General features: G+C 39.4%; 1 protein-coding gene across 1 annotated transcript; it reads right to left on the bottom strand.

Moving 5' to 3' along the window:
• Nucleotides 1–10,163: 10,163 nt before the first annotated feature.
• LOC125297010 (GTPase IMAP family member 8-like) lies at nucleotides 10,164–17,662 on the bottom strand. The gene is made up of 6 exons (XM_048247139.1): nucleotides 16,314–17,662; nucleotides 13,840–14,535; nucleotides 12,813–13,571; nucleotides 12,528–12,614; nucleotides 11,726–11,875; nucleotides 10,164–11,119 (listed from the first exon to the last, which is right to left on the bottom strand). Exons 1-6 carry the CDS (start codon nucleotides 16,336–16,338, stop codon nucleotides 11,082–11,084), a joined length of 1,755 nt encoding a protein of 584 aa, XP_048103096.1. The 5' UTR covers nucleotides 16,339–17,662; the 3' UTR covers nucleotides 10,164–11,081.
• Nucleotides 17,663–19,619: the final 1,957 nt, after the last annotated feature.

Raw genomic sequence — 19,619 nt, forward strand, 5'->3', positions numbered from 1 at the left:
GTTTATATGAACAACCGGAATGACCGCTTTTTTCTGAGCATGTTATCAGAACTTCTGTCTCAGTTTAGATGTTGTGTTGTATGATGAGATAACTGCATCAGTATTGCATCAGAACACAAAGCCTATATCATGTTGTCACACATGTATCTTTTGTGTTAAATATCCCATTAGTTAACATTACTTCACCACAACCACTACAAACGCACACAATATCCACTACGTAAACATTGGGCTTACCCCATAGCTTTACGGAAGTTACTGTAACACAACAAAGGACACGACAAAAAGTTTACATTTTAAATTGAAAAGATAATTTATTCAAAATAGAGCAAAATTAAAGCAACTAATGTCTTAATGTTAATAGATGTCATGAATATGTTAGTAGGTATTGGAGAGAACCAAAAGAGAGAGAGAAAGAGGGAGAGATAGTGAGATAAGAAGGGTGTGTAAAGGAGGACATGAAGAAAAGTGCCAAAGAATGGCAGAGAGAGAGAGGTGGACGATCGGTTGACTCGGGATCTGTCTCAGTTTAGATGTTGTGTTGTATGATGTTGTACATGTATTTCTGTAATATTGCATCAGATACCAAAGGCTATATTTACTGACTGACAGGGACCCCCTTTTATAGCCCCATCCCCAAATACAGGTGCACACAATAATGGTAATAGCCCAACCATACCCAGCCCTGCTAGTGCACTGACAGATCAGGACCTAAAGGGGGCACATGGGGTCATCACAAAGTAAAGTTCATTAATATGATATTGTTACTTGTTATTGTTACTAAGCCATTGTATACTTATCAATGTAGCAAGTTGCGCTATGGCAAGTTCTAATATCAGACTGATATCATGAACTGCGTATGACACGCCAATTAGCGTGTTATCTAACGCATAAAAGCATTTTGGCGTGTTTATCAACGCCATAACACTAACCCTAGAGGGTGCCATATCCTTGACGTTGACATACACGCTGAAGTGAGACGATAAGTAGTGTGTATGTTTACGCGGCGTTGACATACACGCAGATAGCTCAAAATGCGTGCAGATAACATGCCAGTTGGCTATTTTTGAAGTGCGTGTATATTTATTCAAAACCATGATACCAAGTTGCTAATAAAGACGATAACTACATAATAGTAATATTTGTACATCATTACGACAGGTGAGTTTAGTGACAAGATTCAGTTCAGATTCACAAGACGCTTTATGATACACAATGGAGTTTGCTAGAAAAACATAAACCAGATAGACTGCATGTTTTCACTGGACTATGACAAGCAGGAACATGTAGACACAAAATACAAGTGCCCAACTGTTGACATTATTTCCTCTTTCCCCTCAACTATCATCTCTGCTCCTCACAATTCAAATTCATTGTAATATATATATATATATATATATATATATTACAATGTCCTATTCACAGTCTGGAACACAGCAGTTCACTAGCTCTTCCCCAGGTCGGCAGACTACCTGGCCAATCAGCAATAAGAGGGGATGACCCTATATATTCAAATCTGAAAGGGGGCTATGGTAAATGGTAGGAGCAACGCCTGCAAACATCAAAAATTGCGGTTGGAAGAATGTGTACATTTATTTACAGCAAAGATGGGCTTGCATTGTTTCCTGGCTACCAATGCTGTTTTTTGTCAGTTTGTGTATGCAAAGGATGAAGTCACATTCAGGAATCCCTGATCAATGTGATTGGTTAGGTTGGACCAATGATTTCAAAGTTAACGCTATGTTTATGCCCGTCACCATGCTAGCGTTGTAAACGATTCCCAATCCTATAGTGGCCGGACTATATTCACTTTGTGAATATGACTTGCCAGGCTAGTGTTGATGCACAACACTTTCAGAACCGGTTACTTTAATGGCCTTCCAGTTTGTCCAATATGTATGCAGGTCACAGGCAACTTTTATGCCCAACTCTTGATATTTAGTTATGCAATGTATCCTTCTGTTTTTTTTTTCATGTTCTGTGCCCTTATCCTTCCTTGTTCTGTGCCCTTATCCTTCCTTGGTTTGTGCCCTTATCCTTCCTTGGTTTGTGCCCTTATCCTTCCTTGTTCTGTGCCCTTATCCTTCCTTGTTCTGTGCCCTTATCCCTTATCTCCTTGTTCTGTGCCCTTATCCTTCCTTGGTTTGTGCCCTTATCCTTCCTTGTTCTGTGCCCTTATCCTTCCTTGTTCTGTGCCCTTATCTCCTTGTTCTGTGCCCTTATCCTTCCTTGTTCTGTGCCCTTATCCTTCCTTGGTTTGTGCTTCCTGTCTTTGTTTAGTTCCCCGACACTCTCAGATGTCTCTGTTTTGTACGATTGCCCTGTTTGTCTTAGCATTTGTCTTTCTTTTAATTGGTCTCTGCCCTGACGCGAGTACCATCTGAGATGAGATTGTCTCATTTTAATGTCTTTTCGTGACGTTTGTGAGTACCACCTGAGTTGTTGTGTGTGTTGCCTCTGTGTTTTTGGATTGGGCCCTTGTTTTACTGTGAGTTGTGCATATCCTGACATCTAATTTTGATTCTCAATTTCATATTGTTCATATTCATATTTCCCAACAACTTCACATTTTTACAGAATTGTACTCAAAGAACACAAAAGAACACAAACAATGAAATATCTTTTTTAATCTTTCTCAAGCTCCAAGTTCACAGCAGTTTTCCCTTTCCTTATCAGTGTAGTCTGTAACTTGATCCTCATATACAGACAGAAAGTTTCACTGCAAACACTTAGGCTACAAGCTACCTCAGACCGGTGTAGGTGTTTGCTGCTGTGTAGTGGTGTTATTTCACACTCACCACCAGTCGCCATGGATATCTCCAAAGAGCTAATAAAGAATGATGAATTCCAGTGGAGTCCATATAAAGTGTACTAAGTTGTACATTATACATACATAACATTTCAAATATAAAATATATACTGTATCTTCACAAATGTTTGGAAAAAATAAAGTTTGCAAACCCTTCTTGAAGAAACCATTGCTACGGTAAAATTACAATTACAATAGCTATGGTAGAATTACAGTTACAACAGAATTACAAACAATAGCTTTTCTGCGGATAGGCTTACATCATACCATTTTTGGTACATGAACATCCATATAATTTGCTAGTGTTGAATAATGTGCTAGGTCCTTATTCCTAACATGAAGTCAATCAATTTCCTCTGTGTCAAAGTCCTCAAATGACCCATGTCCTGATGTTCCATGATGCATCCACATGACGACCTTTCTAAATGAGTGGTGAAGGTCAAGCACATCAGTTTCAGACAACATACCTGCAGGGATTCAATCATACAATAACCACTGTCACGCTTGCCATTATAACATGTTTAAACTTTAAAATGTATAAATACTTATATCAAATACCATATACATAACTGGAATTTCAAAGATTTGGAATTGGACAAGGCTGACAGCTCACAGGACAATACCTACAGTATGGACAATAAGTATGCATAAACCATGCTGAGACTTGTAAAGTACTTTGCAGTCTAACCAGATTGTCTTCGACCTGATAATTGGTGCTGGAATCGTCCTGTGATAGCCGATTCTCCTCTCCCCCACTCCCTCTCCAACATCTCTCTCATTCTCTCCATCTGGCCTGCACGGTCCTCACGGATTTGTTCTTGGTCTTCATGCTCTATTTGGTGACAAGAGTATCATTTTCCCTCATAGCAAAAGAGACATATTCATTGTTTGCAACAACTGAATTCAATAAGCACAAATAATTTTAGACACAGCCCTTTTCCTTTGGGAAAACAGCTGAAAACTAAACATCTGACATGATGACCAACAATAGGACATTTTAAAGTAAACTGTCAAAGAAATTTTCTTCACCTTCTATCAACCCCAATTGTTGTTCTGCAAGCACATCTCAAGAGAAAACATTTAAAAATAAAGAATTTGTACATGCAATACGTAAAAGTCAAACGTGTTAAAGGTGAGTAAAATACCTATGGTGGCATTAATAATGTCAGATATGTTGATGGAGGATTTAGACTCAGGTGGGCTCTGTGGACTGATCCACTTTCCTGAGTTGATTTCTTCCAAAGTATCCTCAGAGGGCGGGTGATCGTCTCTGACTGATAAAAAAATAAAATATAACCATATTTATACCAATTGCAGTTTATTTCTTATTGTAGTGCTTATGATAATATGAATTGATATTGTTTAAATCAGTTACAGCAACAGTAGTTAGAGTTCACTATAACTTCACTGAAGGGGAAGAAGAATCCAAGACCAAAACTCACAATCTAAGGGATTAATCAAACTTTTTGTCATCTTTGAGGTAGTTTTAGTCGAGATGTTCCCAATCTTCTCCTCTAATTCTCTATCCAGTTTCTGCCATTTTTGATCCAAGAAATGTACCATCTCTTTTGGTATGTCTATCAGATTTTCAGCAGTCTTTTTATCTACAGGTTTTTGTGCTCCAAGCTCTGGCCTAAACAAACAGATACCGGCCATCATTTCCTCAATCTTCCTCAGCAGTTCCATGACTTCCTCTTCTTTGTCATACCAACTCAGGACATGATATCTGTTCCCACATTTCTCCGCAAGGGTTCCCCTTTACTCTCAATGTGCTCCTCAATGGTTGTGTCCCCCAGCATGTCCCCACATGTGAACAGCACCATGATGTGTCTCCAGATATCATCACCAAACATCTTCATGTTGTCTTCAGTGATCTTCCTCTGTTCCTCCAGGAAAGTTGTGTATACTGGAACAGCTAGAAGAATGGCATGAGGAGATTTGGAATCAAGTGTCAGCCCTCTCTGTAATTCTGTCTTCAACCATTCTGGAGTGTATTCAACAGGTATGTACTTCCACCAGCCAGGGGTGTCCACCACAGAGACTCGTTTTCCAGCAACGTTTCCAGATGTTCTCTCAGACTGATATGTTCTAGTTATCATGGCATCTTCCACTTGGCCCAAAATGGTATTCTTTGCAATTGTTTTCCCGGAGAACAACCACCCCAACAGAAGAATCTTCAGTTCTGGTAGTGAGGGTATGCTCTCTGATTAAACAGATTTGGAATTGTGACATCATCAGACCTCAATTGTGGATCAAAAATACTTTTTTCATACATGCTTTACTGTGATGTAGTTAAAGCAGGGGTCTCAAACTACCGGCCTGCGGGCCAAATCCGGCCCGCGCCTGGCCCAATTCCGGCCTGCGGCCTATTTTAAAATAATAATGTAATTCGGCCCTTGAGGATATTTTTAATTGCGACAAACAACAACACTGATTAAAACAGACGATACATCTAAGTACGGTGACAAATCTCATTTGTACTCTCCTCCACTAGTTGCTAGACATCCAGAGCTTGATTCAAGCCCAAAATCGCTGCACACAGTTTTCAGGAAATACAGTGTATTAGCCTACACGCGAGAAACATGAAGACGTGCATTTGTTTGTAATGACGCGGAAGCGATGCAGACCATAGTTTTGCACAAATTGAAGCAGAAATAGGCCTACACCAAATGTTGAAAAAACGTTCACGTGTGATGAAGTCTTGGGTAGGCTATGCTATTCACCTATTCTGATTCTGAAGGAGAATATCTGCCCTTTGGAGATTATATTATGACCGATCGTCCATTGACAGTGATAGTCACGGTGGGTCTGTGAATGGAGGTGCGTCTTTGCGTACGACGGTGTCCACTAAGCATACCATGCTTATTTCGACCCTTTGCCCAAAATAGCTCGAGGTGGCAGTGGTAATCGTAATGATAGTGTCCGTAATGGACGTGGTACAGACAGCTCTGAAGAACTACAAAGTCACCCGCGATAGGAACTGATTTGACCAGGCTACTTTATTGTAGACCTATAATAACGGTTTGTGGAACAGGTTAATAGTTTACTATTGTTACATCTTAAGCCTGCTGTTTTCCTGTTAATTTGTTATTTGGGTAATATGACAAAAAGAAAGTAAACCTGCTCAAATATGTTCAACATCCAATATTTACTGAAAGGTGCATCATTTGAGGTGCTTACCATCCAGTGTCAAATTAGATGGGTAAATTTACCCCCTTCATAAACTTTTGTTTATACTCAAAGATTTTACAGTAGGACTTTATCGCTGACCACTTTCAAACCATGGCCTTTTGAAATTTTGATATGCCAGGTTTAAATAAGTTATGAGAGGAACATATTTTTATTTGGTGTGAAACACACACATACCTGTTTTTATGCTTTTTTGTTTCTTTTCATAATTTGTATTTATATTTATTTTATCATTATTTTATAGATAGATAAAAAGACTTGCACTTTGTGTTTGCAGTTTTGTATTTGAAAATACAGTATTTGAAAAAAAAAACATTGTCTATAGCAATTATTTTTCGTATTATTCTTTAACATTGACGCGGCCCTCCAATCAGATGACGTTGGCAGAAGTGGCCCCCAGCTCATTTGAGTTTGAGACCCCTGTATTAAAGTAAGTAATAAGTCCTTAATAGTGAGAAGATTTCATTCTGACAATTCCTTCTCTAGTTTTGCTTTGAATAAGCTACTCACCATATTTCTGTAATATTTCTCTTTGGTCCTGAACCTTCTGCCGTCTCTGCTGTGCTCTCTCCCTGTACTGTAAGTGTTCCTTTTATCTTCAACTTCCCTCAATATTTCCTCAGCAAGCTTAAAATAGCTGTTCCTAGTCCTTGCTAGAATATCAATTTGCTCCAGTAGCTCACTCACTTTATTATAACCTTCTCTACTGTCAGTGTTAAACATGTGACACCTGTTCCCACATTTCTCGTTCAGCCATGTCAAAGCCTCTTCCTCACTCTCAGTATGCTGCTCTATGCTTTTATCCTCCAGATATTCTCCACAGGTGAACACCACTATGGTGTGCTCCCAAACTTTCTCCCCAAAGAGGCCCAAGTGCTCCTCTATAGACTTCCTGTTCTTCTCATTAAATGGGACATCGATACCAATGGCCAGAATGAAGGCATGGGGTCCTGGTGGACACATAGACACACTCAGCACAATCTTATGCTTGATAACCTCTGCTGTGTCAGTTGAAGGCAAAATACCCCACCCAGCCTGGGGTATCAATGAAGATAAGTTTTCTGCCACCAACCCGCCCCTCTCTCTTCACAGTCACCCGTCTTTTTTCCTGACTCATACTCTGTCCTCTGACCAAGCACAGTGGTTATTACAGATGTCTTTCCTGACTCAATTGGACCTAAGACCACCACTTGAAGATTTGAAGAAGAGAAGAAAAGTCACTGCATTTAGGAATTAGTTAAAAAGAAAACGGGCCCTATTTTAACAATCTAAAACGCATGGCCATTAGTGAATAGTGTAAACACATTTAGGGGTTTGTCCAGTCGACATTCGGGGTGGATTTGTTATCAAACATCAGATGCCTGGTGCAAAAAGGCAGCTCTTATGTTTCTTAATCAGTCATGGGTGTGTTTTGGGCCTAACATTCTTTAAACCAATGAGAATTCCCTTTAACAGCAACTTCCCTTTAAGCGCAATTTCAAACAGTGCATCAGTATGCTTTACTAAACCTAGCAGAGTATAGGCTACACGCATCTGCACTCGATTTAAGTGAAAATAACTTCACTGTGGTGTCATATAGTTAACGACAAAACAGTTATACACAGTTAATTACTTTCACTATTGACTGACAATGGGCATTGAAAACATAGCCTGAAAAAAGCAAGACTTATCCCAGTAATGTTCGAATGACTGAATAAAAAAGGACATCTTGCAGAGGAACTGCCTACATCTCGTGACAGTGCGTCTTCAGCTGTGCTTCATATGCGCCTTTCGCTATAGACCAGGTTTTTTTTGGTCAGTGGCATAATGCTTTTTAGATAGTGTAAGATAGCGATTTTTTGATCATGCACCAGACCACACCTTATGTCGTTAATTGCCACACCCCTGTTTATTGTTTAAGAAAATTGAAGTGTAAGATAGGAAAAAGCTTTGTGTTGGGATAATACAGTAATATGCTTTGCGCCTGGTTTTGTGTCACGAAAATAGGGCCCAATGGCATTGAGTTTCAATGAATGCTCATAAACTGGTCAGTCTACATTTTCAATACGTCATCACGTCATCAAAAAACAAGGAGGAAAACAAGATCCTACAAAATGATAACCAAAACTGTTGTGTGATTTACTGTGCAATTTACGCTACTCTTTGTGTTTTATGTGCACTATGGTGTGCTCCCAAACTTTCTCCCCAAAGAGGCCTAAGTGCTCCTCTATAGACTTCCTGTTCTTCTCATTAAATGGGACATCGATACCAATGGCCAGAATGAAAGCATGGGGTCCTGGTGGACACATAGACACACTCAGCACACTCAGCCTGTAATATTTGATATGACAATACTGACTTCTTGTGTTTACATTGTTACATGTGCAATAGTCATTGTTTCGTTTTTTTTACCTTGTTGGTTGAGATGTTCTCCTGACATGGTGTTCTTCTATTCAACATTTATTTCTCCCTCTGTTCAGCACATCCAATTTGTCACCAGGATCAATATTCAATGTTACACTCTAACAAGTAGGCTAACAGTTGACTCATGGACTTCTAACTTTCAGCTCTTTCACATTTGTGTCGCTGATGTGTGTGTAAACATGAAGCAAAAGGCAACAGCCTAAACAGGTTTAGTACTGATCAACTGGAATGAGTGCTGGAGTTGTACCAGAAAGGCATCACATGATGCCAAATGTGTGTATGAAAAACAGCATGAACGACTAAACAAGGTTGGAACAGACAACGTTTATTTTTCACTGATGACTGATGTCAGTGTGCCTGGTGTTAGATAAGAGTGGACAGTTTCAGCAGCCTCAAATCATGTAAACCAGGTAGACTGCATGAAATACACAATTACATAACATGACTTATTAATGTTTTCAAAAATGGAGATATAGTATTTTGGAACCAAACTCTTCATATAATGCCTCCATGGTTGGAACTACTGTGTTCGAATGCCGGAATAGTGAACTGTGACACAGGTGGGATACTTTGTTAATGCTTTCTACAAACAGGTGTTACAACTTGGTTGTTTGAGCACAAGTTGCGTCGTACCATGTGGTACATTGTTGTACATTGCCATTGTTGTTTGCCCTTATCAGGCCTTTGTCGTCTTACACATGGCATGTGCAGCAGTCACTTCAGCCATCACATTCAACACACTTTCATCTCTCTGCCTTTGATGCTGAAGTGCTGCACCCAGTAAAATCCAGACTTAATTAATTTGGTGGTCAGCTGGCCTGACATGAAGAAGTGTCGGACTGGGGGGGAAACCACTACTGTTTATAGGGGCCGAAGGGGAGAGAGGGCCCTTGAAAAGTCTGAAATAGTTTTTATTTTACCTGGGTTAAGGAACATGGGGGCCCATCAAGACTGCCTATGCAGGGCCCCAGGATCTTGTGCTACACCCATGCTGACATGGTCTGACATGTTCCACACCCTTCTTGACAAGCCAGATCAAAGGCAATGACAAAGCGTGTCATTTTCACTTTCACGTTGTTTGGTTCCAATGGTTTCACTGTTTTACAGACTTGATTAGCGTTAGGTAAAGAAAACATATTTTGATTCATATGGATTATATGTGTCCTAAGATTAAATGCTTTATTTCCAATCTAGCACTGTGTCTCTTGATCAAAACCTTTCTAATAATAATATGTTGGACTCATATCCCATGCTTTGATATTGCAAGACATAAATTCAGTTCTTACATCTTCCCCTTTTCTTTCTCAGTGTATTTGTTTTCTGTAAACCAATACACACATGCAGAGAGACGCTTGTAAGAGCCTAGCAGTTTAGGTGTTGGTTGCCATCTGGTGGTCTTATTTTGCACTCATCAAGCATCGTATAGACATTTCCAAGGGGCCAAGAAAGACAGAATCGTACTGACATTTGATATATCAAAGAACATGAACAGAAAATGTAATCTCTTGTTGAATCTTTCCCAAGCTCAAAGTTCAAGCAGTTTTCCCTTTCCTATTCCGTAACTTAATCCACATATACAGAGAGAAGATTTTACTGAAAACACATAAATAAGCAACCTCAGACCTGTTTGTGTGTGTTTGCTGCCATCTAGTGGTCTTATTACACATTAACCAGTCACCATGTGGATATCTTCAAAGAGCTAATAAAGAATGATGATGAATTCCAATGGAGTCCGTATGAAAAGTGATTTCAGCTGAATGATTATTTTATTCATAAAGTTGCAATTTAAATATTCCTATTTCCCATTGCCTGTGTTTTACAGAACATAAATGAAACATACACATATTTGTTAGGTGTCGTTGAAAGAAAGATAGACTTTTTTCAGTGGTTGCTGAGTTCTTCCACTGTAAATAAACACTCAGGTTAAAACAATCATGCACATAGGATTGGATGAACAGATTATAACAAATATTGTAAAGATATATTACCCATATGGCCTACAAAAAAGCGCTCTGATGAAGGCAAAACTATGGGAACGAGTATAAATCAACACTTTTAGAAGTTTAAAGCAAATAGAAGTTTACTCATTGGCACTTTAGAAAGCAAAGCATAGGGTATTGTATGCTGACAGCATATAGATTCCCTTAAATACAACAGCTAGTCTAAGCTTTTTATTCACCTCTGATTGGATGAGAGGCATTCCAAGACTCATAATGAATGGAAATAACTCAGGGGTAGCTGCGGCCTGCGGCCAAACCATAGCCGTACTGTAGGTAGGGTCTATATCCTTTCCTAGCCCGACTCTCACTCGTGCCACGTTTCTTAAACAGTAGTATTTACACATGGCACACAGAAAATGATAACGGAAATTCACATTGACATTTGCACAGGCTAAAACCACTTAACCACGTAAATTTGCCAAAATGAACATTAGGCAGCACACTGCATTATGGATGACATATCACACACACACACACACACACACATACACACACACACACACACATCATAGGGGTGCACAACGCCCCTTACAAAATATAAAATTGTATAATACACAGTACATATAATCTTCTCATGTGTGAATGTGCTATTCATTTTTCTCATGGTCAAGATCTTCATCAGTGTCATGTCCAGAGGTGCCATCAAATCATTTGAAGATATTTTTTTTGGGAGTTCACGCTCATGATTGATCACTCTCATCAGATTCAGATGACAGACCTTGGGTGTCAAACAGACAAGAAATGGAGAAAAATGGTTACACTTTACTTGACAGTATTGACATACTGTAAGAGTGACATGGCACTGTCATGAACACATCACACTGTCATGACACATGAACCCTAACCCTAATCCTAACCTCTAACCCTAATCCTAACTCCAACTGTAACCTTAACACTAACCCTAAACCTAACCCTAACTTGTAATGACAAAAACAGAATGGCACTTAATGACAGGAGCATTACTATATGTCATAAACGTTTATGACTTGTTTATGACACTTTCTTGACAGTGTCATGTCACTCTTATGTCGATACTGTCAAGTAAAGTGTAACTGAAATACTTTGAGCAAAAACAATAGTTTAGTCTGGAACAGTCTTTAAACCAGTTGTAGCTCTGCTCTAGTCAACACTTGTGATTGTGTGGGTGACATTTTTGTGTGTTTTTCTTTTTCTACAGACAGCAAACATTAATATTTATTACCATACCATTACAAACTAACTCAACACAAAACTAAGAAACATGAAACAAACACCAAAGGACGATTAACGGTTATCAATCACCACAGGAGGAATAATGGTCATCACCAGTTGTGTGTGGACTCACCCGCGGGCGTGTGTTGCTCTGACAGGATTTCGTGAAGCCGCTCCCTGACCACCACTTCCTGTCGGCTCCACTCTCGCTCCAGCATCTCCCTCACCCTCTCCAGCGTCTCCCCTTCAGCCTGCTCAGACAGGTCAGCTGGGCCCTCTCCGTCTGGCATGGAGCATACAGAGCATGTAGTCAATAAAGGTCAGCCAGGCAGCTACAGTGCTACATTCCTTCATGCCCCCAGAGTGACAAAACTTTTTTTTTTTACTACTTTATTTAAATATAGTGCTTTCATTTACAATCCAATCATTATGAAAAGTATTTTTCTACTGCACTACCATTTAACATTTTTACATTTTGCCCCTTCAGAGTGACAAAACTGAGAACAAAACTCTGTGACCTCGAGAAACAGAGATCTATGAGAAAAATCACCAAAATTCTCCTTCAAGGCCCATCCACAACAACGGGGAAGATAACAATAAAGGCTAAAAGAACAGTTTTAAGTGAGCTTTCGGTCTAGCTAGCTAATATAAATGACAACGTCCACACCACCTTATACGGTCAAAATAGCAACATGACGAATTATAATGTCTGGGATAACTTTCAGAGCAATTCTGAAAGCTGACAGCCAATGGAAATCCATAACATTTTTGACATCACATTCTTAAACTTGAGGGCCCCCTTGGTCAGTTTGGTCGCTCATTGTCGCAGTGTTCTTTATAGTTATCCTTACTGGTGGGAACAGGCATCTATAATAAGGCAAAGTGTTCAGATCATCACTTGGAAAGGATTGGGTTGAAATAGCATGTGATCTCACCTGCGACAGGGGGATTTATGGTCAGTGGACTGATGCACTTTGTGGACAACCTTTCATTCCCACTGGTATCAGTGAATGGCTCATTGTCTGATTGGAACAATGAAGACATTCCATCATTTATCAAAATAGTATCATTCACAAGGCATAAGCAAAACACAATTAGGCCATTATTTCTATTTTTTGTTGTTGATAATTGTTTTAGTAATTAATTTGTTGGATTTTTTAATTCAATTTTTTAATCAACATTACCATTCTTACTAGATAAGTCAGAAAATCATAACTCACGGTCAGGAAAATCATCTATGCTTCTATTTCCCTCCAGGACAAGGGTTTGGCTGCAAATGCTTTTGACGGTCTCTTCCATTTGTTTGTCCATCCTGTTCCATTCCTGGTCCAAGAATCGCACAACCTCTGCATTTGTTTCATCTGGTTCTTCAGCCATCTCCTCGACTTCTGGTGTTTGAGACTCTTCGTGGAGACTGAACATGCTGTTTGTAGCCACCATCTCCTCAACCTTCTCCAGCAGCTCTGTGACCTGTGAGCTTTCCCCACCTTGGTCTTTGCCCAAGACATGATATCTGTTTCCACACTTCTCCACGAGCCACTGCAGTGGTGCTCCTTCATACTCAATGTGCTCCTCAATGCTTGTGTCTCCCAGCAGGTCTCCACATGTGAACAGCACCATGGTATGCCTCCACACATGCTCGCCAAATATCTTCATGTTGTCTTCTGTAATCTTCCTCTGTTCCTCAAGGAAGGTAGTATCTGCTGGAACTGCAAGAAGAATGGCGTGGGGATTCTTACCGTCAAGCGTCACACTCCTACGTAGCTCCGTCTTCATCCACTCTTGAGTGAACTGGCCAGAGAAGTACTTCCACCAGCCAGGGGTGTCCACCACACTGACCAGACGCCCCGCCACTATTCCTGATTTTCTATTTGTCTGGATGGTTCTTCTCCAGCCTATGTTCTCCTTTAGGTTTAGGATGATGTTTCTAGCCATGGTCTTTCTAGAGCACACCCAGCCTAGCAGAAGAATTTGGATCTCTAACGTCAACAACAGAAATGAATAAAAAAACAAATCACAAAATGAGTGGAAACTAGCTATGCCCTTTGACATCAATATTCAATGTTTTTTAATGCCAAAACAGAACCCAGTTAAGTGTTTCAGGTGCACATTGGCAATGCCAGACTTCATTTTTCATATTATAAGTCAGAATAGCATCAGAATGAGTTTGAAAATGTTATTTTAAGGTAAAAGAACTGCATTGTGTTGCTTTACAAAGCTGTAAGTGGTTAAACAATAGCCACTTACCAGATTTACTTCCTTCCCGTTGCCTGGCAACTATAAGACGCCGGGACCTGGCTTTCTCCTCGTTGGCTTTCTTCTTCTCCTCAATTTTCTTTAACACCTTCTCATCGAGTTGAAAATAACCCCCGTGATTTTTCGCTACTACACCCTCTATCTTTTCCAGCAGTTGGGAAATCTGCTTAGAATCATGCTTAAGGACACAATATCGGTTACCACATTTCCTCACTAGCCATTTCAAGGTCTCTCCCCCACTCTCAATGTACTGCTCAAGGTTTTCATCTACCAGTGCCTCCATGGTTTCTGCTCCCAGCACATCTCTTATGATAGTGAAGACCACTATTGTACGTTCCCAGATGCTCTCCCCAAAGAGACTCAAATGTTCCTCGATGGCTCTTCTGTTGTTCTCAGTGAAGGGGTTGTCGATCTTAACTGTTAAGATAAAAGCATGAGGTCCTGGGGGACATTTGCAGACACTCAGCATAAGCTTCCGCTTCTTAAACTCTGCTGTGTCAATTAACGAAAAGTTCCTCCACCAGCCTGGGGTATCGACTAGAATGAGTTTTCTGCCTCTGACCTCCCCCTCTTTCCTCACACAGTTAACTGTTCTTTTCCCCAAATCAGACCCTGTATGACCAAGTAAGGTGTTTATCACAGATGTCTTTCCAGACTCAATTGAACCCAGCATCACCACTCGCAGTTCTGAAAAATAATTCAAAAATACATTTTTTTTATTATATAGATGTGCCAGTTATCTTAATGTCACATTTAAATAAAAAAATGGCCATACATGCAGCAGGAAAATTTTGAACTTCGACATGTTTATGTTGATGATAAATTAATGCTATCATCATAACAACAATTGTTACAGTTAAGAGATAGCGGTACAAGAGGTTTCATGGGATCTTAGCATATTTGTGTCATTCCAATACATTTGTTTTACAGTATTTGTATTTAATTTGTATTTTTTTTAGTTCAAGTTCAATTATCTGGGGCTCTGTTGTTGATAGGTTTCAGGTTTCAACAGGTTTGACAGGTTGTCTGTGTGCATTTCCAAGTATGTCATCAAAACAAGTGTGGAGTAAAAATAGATTACACATCATGGTAGCAACATTGCCAGGCCACTATTAACAGCTTCCTGTCAGTTTGTGATGTTAATCAAGAGACCATGACTGAATGAAAAAAAAGACAAATGGCATTGTTTTCTACCTTATACACTGATGATTGATTAGTTAAGATAAACATAAGGGAGACAGCATCAGCACTTTAAGTATAGCATATATACTTTTTTGATCCCGTGAGGGAAATTTGGTCTCTGCATTTTAACCCAATCGGTGAATTAGTGAAACACACTCAGCACACAGTGAACACACAGTGAGGTGAAGCACACACTAATCCCGGCGCAGTGAGCTGCCTGCTTCAACGGCGGCGCTCGGGGAGCAGTGAGGGGTTAGGTGCCTTGCTCAAGGGCACTTCAGCCGCGGCCCACTGGTCGGGGCTCGAACCGGCAACCCTCCGGTTACAAGTCCAGAGTGGTAACCAGTGGGCCATGGCTGCCCACATGTATATGCTTTAAATAATATTACAAACAGGGGCTTGAACGGACCATTGCCTCTGCAACGGCACTCTCCAACGAGTTTTTCTTCACACCCTAAAATCTTATAGCCACTCTGTGCTGGTTCAACAATAGCATAGCTTTTTGTAACAGACATAAAACACTGAGTTTAGATAACAAATAATCTTAGGTAATATTAAAAACATATTGCATCTACAGTATAAACAGTACTTTTTTTTTCTACTACACTGTCCATGAAGTATTATACATCCAGTAATATTGGTTCCTTTTTTACTAGTATCTAAATGTCAGTATGCAAACAGATATTCCAGACTACCCACAATTTCCCGCATATTAACTGAGGTTTATACAGATTATGCAAAATCTTCAGCTATGGCGTTAAAGAGGGCTATACATGGGAATGCTCTTTTTTTCTTCATTCCTCTCAATCTGATTCTTAATCATTGGGATATTGGGCACTGCAGTAATACACGGGTGCGATTAATACTAATAGTTTTTGTTTTATTAATTAGCATAAAACACTGTCCTGCAGTGTATAACCAGTGCAATGCAGCTAATACACCAGAAATTACCCTATTTATCAAATTCAGCAGTGCAGCATTACATACTTAAATGTTTGTTGTGCATTCCCCAATCATTTCATTCTAGTCACAAAAACATCATATCATACTGTCCGTATAGTACCGACTGACGTACAAGGCATTGCTATAGAGACAGTCCGTTGGCATCCCATTGTTCCAATCCAAGTATTATGTAAGTATTAAGTATAAATATGATGCTTTATTCATTACTTGGTATTATTGTTTTAAATAATTATCAATAGTTATTCCATCAGATACAGATACACTGTACATTCATTAACCTCATCTTGTTACACAGAAAATCATATTTGCATATAACTTACCTTCTTGACTGGGTTGTTGTGACATTCTATTCTTGTGATTCACTGCTAATCCTGCACCTGTTCAGATCACCTGCTTATTTTTCAAAAGATCCGAACTAACACTCAGTATTCCAGCACTTACCAGTGCAACACAGATGTCTTCATGACTGTGACACGGGCATCTGAGTCTAACTGAGATAACATCTACAAAATGGACACCCAGATTTCCGAAGTCTGGCCAGGGGCCAAATGGAGAACTTTTCTCTGATGTCACAACACAGGACTGACAGTTTACAGAAACAGCAACCCCCATAGGTTCTTGGTAGGCTAAAGGGGAGGAAACTGGCCACCCTGCCGGCTGTGAAGGTGAAGCCAGTCCGCACATGGTGCATGTACCCGTGTGCAGGCACGTGCACATGCACATATAGACATCAAAGAGGTCTTGAGCCCCTGCCCTTTTTCATCCAGGAGATAAAGTGCCCTTTTTTCAATAACTAGGCCTATTCATTCCATTAGTTCGTTCTTTGCCAATATATCTTTATCAACACATGATATAGACAGCCCTGCCTTACACGTGAATGGGGGGATTGTATAATACTACTACTGATTCTTTTGTAGAAATCTGTTGAGTATTAAGTAGTATTTGCATGAGGGTATTTTAATAAATCGGTTAGTCAGACATTTGCTAGCCAATATACCCACATGTCATAAAGCAATTTTTATTTGGAAAATTATGAGAAGTGCTCTTTTTTCACTTGAGCCTCTTCCCCCCAAAATCCTCATGCCCCTGCCTGTGTGTGTAAGCTGTACCCTCAATAGGCACAGGACTCCTTGCTAAAAACATTGTAACCAGACTGGACCAGACACACACATGGACTTGGGCACCCAAATGGCCGAAATGGCCCCTACAGAGTGGTGAGGGGTAATAAAGGATTAGATACAACACAGACATACACAGACAGAAGGAGGTCATACACAACACGTTCTAAAGTTGTGTAGATGGGAATGCTTGTCACACCAAATGCAAAGCTGGTCTCATGTTTCAAAACTGGTTTCCTTTTCCAGCTCCTTCCATCAATGAGGCACAACAAGTCATTGTCTCCACTAGAACTAAACAATTCTTAAACTGCTTTTTTTTATAGTAGCCATCAGTACTAGTATTCCCATGTTGCTATTGCTATCTAGTTAGTTTTATACAAATCTTTCTTGCTTTTGCTTCAAGATTTTATTTAAGGACTGAGGGTCTTATTTGTGCACTGGAAAATTTGAAGACTTTCACCCTTTCTCTCACAGTCCACTGTTCAACAGAGATGGCAAAAGTACTCACTTTCCATGCTCAAGTAGAAGTACAAATACTTGTGTTAAAAAATACTCTGGTAAAAGTAGAAGTACTGGTTTAACTTCTTTACTCAAGTAAAAGTAACAAAGTACAGGCTTGGAAATTTACTTAAAGTATAAAAGTAAAAGTAGTCTTATGAATGACCATTTTTTATGCAACAGCACCTGGACCACACAAATGTTACCAGAGTGCAAGAGTGCCAGTCTCTCTTTTTTAAAATCTTCCAATAACCTGCCTTTTTTGGCTTTCTCCCCCAACATTGCACTGCCTACTTCAGAGGGCAGTGTGTTCTTTTGGCCTACCATCAAATGCTGGACATCTTTAGAAAGCTAAGATCCTGTATTTTCTTAGGAAGCACTGGCACAGAGTTACAGAGCCTAGAATATTGTTTTTTCTTTCTGTGAGATAACAAGCATCTCTGAACTGATTACAGTTCAGCACTCTAGGTCACTTGATATGGTTTTAGAAACACAATTGAGCCCTAGCACCAGGTCTTGCGAAGCTGTGTGCAAAAGTAGATCAATATAAAATGAAAAATCAGTATTTTAGACCATTATTTGCCAAGGTATGCTCATGGGTTTTGTAATGCCTTATGGAAACTCCTCATAGGACTTTTGGTTACCCAAAATGCATACTGACAATAAAAGTCTGCATTTCTGAGGTTTTTTCTAGACTATTTGGATTGTGTGTCAGGTTCTGATATAGAATGACTACACAAAATGGAAAAATTACACAAAAGGCTCTATTTTTGCCTTTTTTTTGTTGGCTTCATGCGTGTGTATAAGATGGACTATACATCTGCACAACTAATATTGGATAAAACAACATGAATATTTAATTCCTATGGATTCCTGTGAATATTTCAAGACCAGGAATGTAGTGGTAAAATAAAAGGGTGGGTAAACTATGAATTCTGTGATCACAGTAAGGGATCAGATTTTTAGAAAAGGCATTCAAAACATGTTTGATGATGGTGTGGTTATTGTCAAATGTTTATAACAATACAAGTGACATTAAGTGGTTCATAGAGTGTTGATGAGTGTACATATTGTTATTGTGGATAATACAGTGTGATTTTTAAATGCTAACAGTTGTAATTGGTGAATAAACTCTTTTGTTTAATAAGCTAATAAGAGGTGGAGAAACTATTTCTGAAATTTCAGTGGTGGGTAAACTGTGTTTAGTCTGCTTGTGTTTAGCAGTGTGTTCAACATTATCCCTTATATATATATATATATATATATATATATATATATATAGAACGCCGGTCATTATTGGGAAAATAAGTCCCGACAGGGTGAACCAGACCCCGACGTGCAACTGAGGGGTCTTGTTCCGCCCTGAAGGGACTTATTTATTACACGGCTACTTGCCAACACGAAACAATAAACTCCCCACGATGTGACTCTTTAGCCTACATAGCCTAGGCTATAGCCTATTTGTTACCGTTTCATCGTGGCTTTTGGTGAGAAACAAATAGTTTGCAACAGCACATGCTGAACTTGAATCAAACATTCTTTAGAACACAGCTGATCAACCGTCTGCTTTCACTTTTGAATGAAGTTCCAGTCCTTGCGCAGTAATATGAAAGACATGAAATAGAAGCACAAAGCCCATTTTCCTTGACAGCGGTCTGTTATACTTAGCAACGGTCTGTTATTGAGAATAGAGCAATCTGCAGCACTCTGAAGAGCCGTGTAATATATATATATACCCTAATTCAACAGCTATTCATATTATCATTGCATGGTGTCTCATACAGTATATTTCATGTATGTGATACTATTTACTCCTCTATAATCCATTGTACATATATATTCCTTAACTAATATGTATGATCTCTCTGCTTACCTGAAAATTTCTTTGCCGTTAGGAATAAATCCTAAAAATGGGGCACATGTGGGGAAATTTCCAGTAATTAGACAACATTAAGCTGTTAAATGTCTATTGGGGTTGTTGTTGTCCAACTTTACACTTTAAAAAAATGT

The sequence above is a fragment of the Alosa alosa genome, chromosome 7 (genome assembly GCF_017589495.1).
Source record: "Alosa alosa isolate M-15738 ecotype Scorff River chromosome 7, AALO_Geno_1.1, whole genome shotgun sequence".
Lineage (NCBI taxonomy): Eukaryota > Metazoa > Chordata > Actinopteri > Clupeiformes > Clupeidae > Alosa > Alosa alosa.

Excerpts from the sequence above, each read along its gene's own strand:
- LOC125297010 (XM_048247139.1), bottom strand. The coding sequence starts at position 16,338 with ATGTCACAACAACCCAGTCAAGAAG. Across the intron at positions 12,615-12,812 it reads CATAGATGATTTTCCTGACC|ACAATGAGCCATTCACTGAT; the intron begins GTGAGTTATGAT and ends TGTTCCAATCAG. Across the intron at positions 11,876-12,527 it reads CATAAATCCCCCTGTCGCAG|ACGGAGAGGGCCCAGCTGAC; the intron begins GTGAGATCACAT and ends GCTCCATGCCAG.